Source organism: Schistocerca cancellata, chromosome 2, assembly GCF_023864275.1.
Source record: "Schistocerca cancellata isolate TAMUIC-IGC-003103 chromosome 2, iqSchCanc2.1, whole genome shotgun sequence".
In the NCBI taxonomy this organism is placed as follows: domain Eukaryota; kingdom Metazoa; phylum Arthropoda; class Insecta; order Orthoptera; family Acrididae; genus Schistocerca; species Schistocerca cancellata.
In genome coordinates, this window is record NC_064627.1 from 546,235,855 (window position 1) to 546,245,702 (window position 9,848).

A 9,848-nucleotide genomic window follows, 5' to 3' on the forward strand; every position below is an offset into this window, starting at 1 on the left:
TGTTTTTGTGTGTGGGGCAGGGGGGGGCGGGGAAGGGGAGAAAGTAATCATAATATGTACACCTATAGACTAGTTAGTCGTAACTGTCAAGATCTCAGAAATGCATCTAGGGTAGTAAGTCCAACTAGGATGTCCAATCAATGTCTGTATAGTTCCTGATGTATGCCAGTGGCAACTATTCGACGGCCAGTCTCTGTACAGAAGCGAAACCTCTACGCCTGACCTCTGTTGCAACGCCAGTCCCAGAAAAGGCCAAGGCGACGAAGACGACTAAGCCAAATGTGGATTGCAGCTGTATTCTGCTAGCCGCGGTATTGAGAAGAAGGACACCAAGTGATGAATCTCCTTCTGTTTTTGGCTTCGCTTTTGCTCCTTATGTGGAACTTCCTATTGTGAACTGCATGCGATGGACAGAGAACAAAAATCTATTTTGCTTATAACATTGTAAAATAGTAATATGCTTAAATAATAGAAACAACATCTTGTCGACTTAGAGCCTAACCACATCGCAGTTAAAGGTCCGCTGACTATGAAGCACTATGAAGCAAAGTGGTCACGAGAAACGGTGTCGACTTCTGGATCGGCCGGAACAAATGAAAACTGTGAATGAATGCTATCGAGCAGCTAGAACATCACAATAAGTGATGTGCCATTGACTACATATTGTTAAAACTGAACCGAATGCAGCAGTAATTACTCGACATGCACTGGTAGTCTAATGCGCACAGCACTACATTGCAATATTTGGGAGGTGGGCGACATCCGGTTCGTATCCGCGCGCCCAACTATAGACTGATGGTCTGTCAACGCCATAGGCCAGGAGTTAGTTTTAGGTGGTTTTTCGCAACTGGTTTCTCGTGTACACTTCAGGAAAACAATGCACAAACAGTTGAAACTCGAAAGCACGCAGAAGAGAGTTTACAAGACTTACAAACAAATGGTGTAGCTAAGATTATCCATCGACTGACGTAGTGTCAAGTTGGATATCAACTACTGAAATGAATGCTGGATGAAAAGGAAGAATACGATAAAAGGTTCTTCGGGTATTAAACCTGTGAGGCGGCATAACGTCAAAGAAGAGAAAAAGAGGTAACAAGTTTCATATGGGACTTGTTTTTCGTCATAGGCGTCAACTGTAGAAGTGGGTGAAAAAAACGCACACTCACAGCATTAGTTTACGTTCACTTCCAAGCAACTCACATACATAGTTCAGATGCATGGTAATTTCTGCGTCAGCTGGCTCGAACCTAAGTCCTGATGGAGGTCAACTGCTTTTGCACTTGTCAGCCTTAACCTATCTTGCTTGTACACCGATCACCGATGACGGCTAATTTCCGTGTCGCAGCAGACTTTTCTATCCGACTAATGGCACGCAGACTAGGAACGCCACAAGAACTATGAAGTTTAATCACACAATGCAGGCTTTCAGAGCCGGTATTTGCGTCCTTGGTGTTCGTTTTACGCGCTGTGTTATTAGGCCATGTTCCAACCAACATGCCTGAAACAAACGCCACCAAAAAGCTTGAAGTTGGTGGCCACTGAAAATGCAAGTAACGGGTTCTGCAAAGGTCGCAAAATATTCTCATTTGAAATTTTTAATTTTAGCTGTTAGCTAATCAACGCTTTTGTTGATAGTTTTGTTTCATCAAAACAACACACTAGCTAAGGCAGGAAACAACGCTGATGATTGACGTCCCCACCACGGCAATGTTGTTAGAGACTGATAACATCTTGGAGAGGACAAAGATGGGAAACCATCACGGCATTCGCTTTAAGCAGTTTATGGAATTCAGGTCAACGGAAAGATAAATCTGAATGGCCAGAGTGGGATTTGAATCCCGTTCCTCCCGAATAGGGGTACCGAGCCATAGTCACTGTTCTAACTTCTTCAGTATCAGCAGAAACCATGGGAGTCGATTTGTTTCTCATCTCTGATTATTCCCATGGTTTTTCTCCACGTTTTTTATTCCTATCCCCTAACTTGGTATTTAGTGGGGAGAAATTTCATCAAATGAGGGGAGAATAGCATCGTGTGGCGGGAGTTTCAAATTCAAAATCATAACTTTACATAAACGAAATTTCATGGATTCTCTTATTTTATATATATTTTTCTGGTCGTGTAATTGATGCTCACTTCTTGGGCCGCTTTAATACTTGGTGTAGGCCCCTGTTTTCAGAGTCTGCCTAAACCTACTTGTCCGATGGAACGAAAAACAGGTAATCCCTCCGGACGAATGGATGTTTGAGAGAGACTGCACTGAAAAATAAATATATTAAAAATAATTGTTTATTGTGGCATTATGATAGTTGTTACTGTACTCTAATATCCCTGAGTCGTTTTTGCTCAGTTAAGATTTAGTGTACCGTCAGCTAAGTTAAATGCAGCTACTTTGATTTTCCCAGTAAAAACTTGATTAATGTGCTTTCAAAAGACAGTTAGCAATATCAGTGGAGCGTTCGTAAGTGGTGCAGTACATAAACGGTTTATTTGTTAGACCAATTGCATTGTGTGTCGCACAAATATGGAAGAACTCAGCTCCGTGCTATTTAATGAAATTCGTTCTTATTGTAGATCACATGTTGTAATTTTAGTCCCTTCTCTGATCTCCCCAAATAAATAACACAAGAGTAAAATGTATTTTCTTAGTCTGTTCAGGAGGTATGCTTGGCGGATAAATATTCAGCTTGCAGCCAGATAATAAATAACGTATTGCCACAACAACGAGAGAGACTGCACTGAAAAATTGGCACAACATTTAGATGACTAAACAGTACATGACGATGACGAAAAATGTCACACTTATATTGCAACGAGTCACTATATCACCCGCTGTGATAAAGCGATGTTCGAATATTCTGACGACCACCTGTGCCTTCCATCGTACCATTAACAGCTCACTGGAGAAAATGTCAAAACGACAACTTCTGAGAAATGCTGAAAGCTAGGATGAAATGCACAAAAATTACACTTTAAGCGAGCTATACTGGACAGCAAAGATGTTAGAAAGGAACAACAACGTAAAAGGTTTACAAAACCGGCTGTTCGATTCAGCAGACATCCCATGAACAGGTTCTATATAGTGTTTAAGCATTCGGAGAGTAAAGCGTATTGACGGAATGGGCAATCCCAAAAACTTTGCAAAATGCTAAGCCAGTACGACAACGGAAGTATGAAGGCTCATTTCCGCTTATGACAATGATGATAGTGGTGGTGGTGAGGGGCACGATAGGGTTAATGAATGAGTCAGATACCGTATCATAAATTCAAATCCCTCTTGGGCAGAATATCACGAAGATGCTTTTGAGGAGTTTGCTTATTTTAATACTTTCTGCCCTGTGCCGCACTGCCAAACACTCAGTTCAGTTAGCAACCGGAATGAGGACCTTTCATGAGCAGAACGCAGCACGTTATTTTAGATGTGTGCTCCAGGGAAGTGTGGCTATGTGCTACTGTTCATGTTGCTGATGAACTATATTTTCGGAAATGCCACTATAAATTAATTTGAGTTCTTTACTGTCACTAAAAGTTCTGGATTCATACTCGAGTCGGTAAGAATAGACAAAAAACTGCGAGTGGTGATGTGAAATGAACCCATTAGATAGGTTCAGTTGCAGGTAAAGCAAGCCCCTCCGATTTACCAGAGGGAAACTGCAGTTCGACTGTGACGCACACTGTTTAAAGGACATTTTTACAGCGTATACTGAAATACTGCCTAATTATTTGCGGTTCATTTCAGGACATCGAGCCCATAAGTTCAAAAATAGGAAATGACAGGCATTCAAGGAAAGATGCTTAATATCTCTCGGAAACCTACTAGCAAAATTCCAAGAACCAAGACCCTTTGATTCGCCTACGTAGAAAGCGTGAAAGTAACAGTTGACTTATTGTGCCCACAAACCCACATAAGAAATCATCTTGATGAATGTTGAAGTTCTTGTGTTACTCCGTGTTCCTGAACTAAATTAGCATTTTGTAACGGCGTCTTGACCAAAACATAAGTCGAGACGTTGTTCTCTCTTTTGGTTACCGAGACATGATTCGACACGTATGTTCCGTCTTTTGTGGGTCTCAGTACGCCAATCTCAGTACGCCAATTAGAGAAGAAGAACTACAACAAAAATAGATGCACAATACTACACTGCACACGCACCCATGACACTCGCACAGAGGACACGGGAAGACACTTGATACTTCATAACAGGTCGGGGGAGGGCAACAGTTTCTACCAGCAGATTGCCCAGGACGGCGATGTAGGATTCTTGCATTTGCTCCCCTGAACTTATTTCCTGGGAGTACGAGATCACTTCGACCGTTGATTTAACTATATACAATTTTGCTGCAAGATTTTATGATTTAACGAATTGATGATAGAAAAAAGCAAAGAACTGCATTCATTAAGGCATACAGCGAGAGTTATTAACATCGCAATGAACAACTTCATTAAAAAAAGAGTAACGTGTTGAGGGTCAAATCTACGTAAAATCAGTATTTCAGTCTTAAAAATAACAAAATGGTTCAAATGGCGCTGAGCACTATGGGACTTAACTTCTGAGGTCATCAGTCCCCTAGAACTTAGAACTACTTAAACCTAACTAACCTAAGGACATCACACACATCCATGCCCGAGGCAGGATTCGAACCTGCGAACGTAGCGGTCGCTCGGCTCCAGACTGTACCGCCTAAAAATAACATTTATAATTATAAGCAAACATACTTGTTAGGCAAGTGCAAGAGAACAAAAGGAATGTGAAAGTCAAGCAAATTTTACTTATCTTAAATTAATATACAGTACTTTCTCGCAGTATCTCATTAACGAATAAAGTTGTCTGAAAATGGTTTTCCCCAGCTTCCAGAGCTCAAGAATCCTCAGCAGACCACAGGAAGTAAACATTTTTATTGATCCTAGCCAGAAGGAATGAGGTATGGGAGGAATCGTTTTCCCAAGAGTCGAACTCACTTGAAAACCGACGAAATTTCGTTAATCATTCTTTAAAACTCTCCCTCAACTAAGTGACACACGTTTTACTAGGCGCCGCCAACTTCATTCATATCAAGTGCCAATGGCCTTGCCTCGTTGATTCCACCATTTCCCGTCTGATAACCGAAGTTAAGCGACGACAGGCGTGACTGGCACTTGGACGGGGAAATGTAAAATGTTCCGGACATTACACCGTGGCCGAATGGGTTTAACATTAAAACCCAACGTTTTCCTTCCCGTCTGCGGAGGACATTTTCAAAGTGGATCGTTGCTTCTCTGAGTGTCCGCTTCACACCCAGGCGCGCTCCTGACTGCAACAAAATTCCTTTTACGAGTGCTCCCGCGCAATGGCGTGACGTCACATCTTCAGAATACACGAGCGCAATTGGCCGTTGTCGCCTGCCGTCGTCCGCCGTTGCTATCATCCCACGATCGAAGACTCGTACACAAATTCTTCAGCACCGGGAAGGTGCTTCTCCGGTCGTGAAAGTTTACAATTTATAATTTTCCGCTTTTTTCCGGCGAAGGGGAGGAGGGATGGTGACATAAAGTTCCTGATCGCCAGAATTTGCGCCAATGTTGTGGATTAAATTCCAAACCTCTCTGCTGTGTCTTATGGAATGAGTTTATGGTCCCCTAGATGTTATTCGAGAGGAGTAGGCAATGTGCTCGTACCGGTTTGGTTCAAATGGCTCTAAGCACTATAGGTCTTTGATGTCATCACTCGCTTAGACTTAGAACTACTGAAACCTAACTAACCTAAGGAGATCACATACATCCATGCCCGAGGCAGGATTCGAACCTGCGACCGTAGCAGCAGCGCGGTTCCGTATTGAAGCGCCTAGAACCGCTCGGCCACAACGGCCGGCGCGTACTGGTTTCATCCTCTCCTTTCTCTAATCATCACACAACGCAAACATGACAACACATTACACATACACCCATTACAGTCATCTACATGTCTCAAATACACTTAACACACAAATCTCACACTTCGCGAAGGAAAGGTGACAGTGCACACGAAGGATAACAAAAACCTTACCAATTAGGAGACTCAGCTTGTCGTTCGGAGTCTTCCAGCATATCGTGCCATACGCCATTACATTTTACATTCACATCGGGTGTACATCGAAAACTTCAGCAAAATAGGCCCACAAAAAATAATTATATCTACGTGTTTTACGAGGGCCCACAAACACGTTTTTTATTTCCAATTTTTGTGGTACGACCGCAAGGGCTGAGCCTACATAGCCTGCGCGCAGAACGTCATTATCACATCAGACATTTGGTGCGCAAAAAGGCTAAGTGTGAAGCCTGGCCTACACCGGAGTACCAGAGAACGAGAATTGTCTCTGGTGCAAACAGTATGCTGTGGCCGAGCGGTTCTAGGCTCTTCAGTACGGAACCGCGCTGATGCTACGGTCGCAGGTTCGAATCTTGCTTCGGGCACGGGTGTGTGTGATGTCCTTAGGTTAGTTAGGTTTAAGTAGTTCTAAGTTCTAGGGGACTGATGACCGCAGATGTTAAGCCCATAGTGCTCAGAGCCATTTGAACCATTTGCAAATGGTAGGCGAGCGCTAGCGAACTGCATTCTGTCACACTGGGTCACATACGCTGGTGCTAGCCCGTCTTCTGCTGGCTGTTTGTCTTTCAGCGCACCGTGGTAGGAAGTTCACATCCTCTCACCAGCTATCTTGATTGCGAACTACTTTTGCTGCTGATGTGAACTGCTTGAGGGACGCAGAGAATATAGTGCAGGTGATATTAGAATATACGCTACATGTCATCGGTGCTTGTCGATTCCAAGAGACCCGCAGACAAAATGCAGAAGGAAAAGAAGTATGATCGGTAAAAGATTGCCGTAGTACTCAAAAATATTAACGGGGACTCGAAAAAAAAGATATATTTGGAAACGACTGAATAATCACAAACTTTGCATTCCTTTTTATTGAAAATGAACAACATAATGAATTTCCTTGAAAGTAGAAAAATATGTGTCTACTATCCTGATTGAAATTAAAAATATAGTAAAGACCTGACCAACCTCGTTGCTTATGTTCGTTGCAGTTGCAATTACATGGCTGATGTATTCATGTTATGTTACAGATTTTTTAATGTAATAGCCGAGTAAATAAAAATCTTTTTCTCGTGAGAGGCCCTAGCAAACTATATAGGAAACTTTATCTAGTAGCCGGCCGGAGTGGCCGAGCGGTTAAAGGCGCTACAGTCTGGAACCGCACGACCACTACGGTCGCAGGTTCGAATCCTGCCTCGGGCATGGATGTGTGTGATGTCCTTAGGTTAGTTAGGTTTACGTAGTTCTAAGTTCTAGGGGACTTATGACCACAGCAGTTGAGTCCCATAGTGCTCAGAGCCTTTATCTAGTAACTTATGTCACAGGTTGTATGCATAAAACACATTTTATTAATCGTGTTTTATTACCATACTATTCCTAATACGTACGTTAATAAAACGGTGTAATTGCTTCGCATATGTCACTACAGATATCACCAAATATCAGTTATTAAAATACGTAACAAGTATTAACGTAAATTAAAAACTCAAATAGACAGTATTAATGTACCACAACAATGTTTATTTTATAGTTCGCTATGAATCGGTTTTCGGCTTTGCAGATTAAGTTGTCTGAGTGTAGCCTTGAAAGCCGGTTCATAACGAAATGCAAAACAAATATTACTATGGAACATTGATGTTATGTATTTAGGTTTTTAATATGTAAATATTCTTCCAAGTACCGACGAAAAATTCCTAAATACAAACTTAAATATTCCTAGTTGCTAATAAAAAGACTGTAAATAATAGATTTTCTGCAGGTCGTCGGAAATTAGTGTACTGATTTTAAATTTCCTCCTCAGTTCTAATGAGAAGCCAACGGAAAGCGTCAGCGGAAGTATGTGCGAAGTTTTGGATTAATTTCATAATGGACTGGAGCTGCAATTACGTTGTCAGGTACATTAGCTCCATGCATTGCAGGCTTACGTACCAATCCAGACACATATTTTTTTCTTTTCCTGCACCATTTACCTTGAATGAATTTTTCACTCTGCAGCGGAGTGTGCTTCGTTTGGTCTGGACGGACGTCACATGACATACGTTCAAATTGATCGTTGATTCTTTTACTTATTTATTACAGAGGGAGTGTCCGTAGAGGGGAGATCTTCAGTGAAGTTTTAATGTAGGACACAAGGCACTGGCGGGTGTAAGGCTGTGAGGACGGGTCATGAGTCACGCATGGGTTGCTCAATAGGTAGAGCACTTTCTCGCGGAAGGCGAAGGTCCCGAGTTCGAGTCACTGAGCTACCCAAGCACGAGTGCCGACCCGTCCTCACAGCTTTACACCATCAGTACCTCATCTCGTACCTTCCAAACTTCACAGAAGCTCTCCTGCGAACCTTGCAGAACACTCCTAGTAGAAAGAACATAGCGGAGACATGGCTTAACCATAGCCTGGGGAATGTTTCCAGAATGGAATTTTCGCTCTGCAGCGAAGTGTGCGTTGAGAGGAGAGCTTCAATGAAGTTTGGAAGGTAGGAGACCAGGTACTGGCGGGTGTAGAGCTGTGAGGACGGGTCCTGAGTCGTGCTGGGGTAGCTCAGATGGTAGAGCACTTGCTCGCGGAAGGCGAAGGTCCCGAGTTCGAGTCTCGGTCCGGCACACAGTTTTAAACTGCCACAAAGTTCCACCATTTAGTTCGCTTCGTAAAAAACAGTACCCTAACCATAAAAAATAATTATCTCTGAATATCGGCTTTGCATCGCCGTTCTAACTATACACATAGTGCTGAACCCTGCGGGACGATTGTTGGTCCCCTAAAAACCGTAACGCAGCTGTCGTAGTGCTGCCACGATATGCTGGTTCTCTTGAATTCTTTCCGGTGTAAATTCTAGTTCACAGCTAGAAGCGAATGGTAGTGACCACTCCCAACATGCCTGTGAATCGTCAATGATATAGTTGAAAAATCATTTATTTTTAAAAACGAAAGCACTAGCCGGTTTCAGAACGTATATCCTGTCTCCATTTGCATATTAAAATGTGAGTCCAGAAAGGATGCATAACTAAGGTTCAATAGGTTAAAATATGTTAAAATATTGCATCCTTTGTGCACGACATGCAAGAGAATATCCTCTTCAATTCTAGGTCTGGCAGAAAGCCTGTCGCAGAGGTGGACAACAGTCCAGGCTTAGGGGCGCGCCACACAAGGAGTCGCATGAAGGCAGAGGGGCGGTCTTTCGAATACAGTGCTTCACAAGACACCCATTAGACCAGCACGAAGCACATCCCAAAGTTGAAATTCCAGAGAGAGCGGCCGTGTGCCCGTAACGTTAGCGCGTGGACTGCTCAAGCTATCTGACGATCTAAATTTAGATTAATGAACCCGCCACGAACTGTCATCCGCTGCAGTCGTGTGTCTGCCAGTTTCCTACATCCTCGTGTGAACCAGACGTACAGCCCGGGACGGCCGCAGGTGCTGCGGTACTCACGCAGGTGTGCGGCGCGGGCGGCGCAGGCGACCGCGGCGGCTACAGCGAGCAGGGTCCAGGCGCGGGCCATGCTGGAGAGCTTCTGGAGACCGCAGGTGCTGACTGCTGGCCGCCAAGGCCGCGCGCCGCCTTTTATAGCGCCGCCTTACGTAAAACCTCACGTACCTCCCTCCTCGTCGTCTGACAGCCTCTGCGTCAACCTCTCTTCTCGGAAACACCACCTTTACCCATATTTTATTCACAAATACCTTCGAAATGTATGCTTCCATCTCGTTGCAGCACAACAGACTTTGAGTACCGAAATTTCAGGGAAACTAGTCCCCATTAACCAACAGACATGTCCGACGATACAGTACACTTCTCCCAC

The 9,848-nt window shown here is 43.5% G+C and overlaps 1 protein-coding gene across 1 annotated transcript in view; it reads right to left on the bottom strand.

Moving 5' to 3' along the window:
- Nucleotides 1-9,583, bottom strand: part of LOC126162123 (protein takeout-like) — a 70,531-nt gene extending 60,948 nt beyond the window's left edge. The window contains exon 1 of the mRNA XM_049918411.1: nucleotides 9,482-9,583. Coding sequence (XP_049774368.1) covers nucleotides 9,482-9,551 — 70 coding nt within the window. The 5' untranslated portion in view covers nucleotides 9,552-9,583. The remainder of the gene's footprint in view (nucleotides 1-9,481) is intronic.
- Between the last annotated feature and the right edge of the window lie 265 nt (nucleotides 9,584-9,848).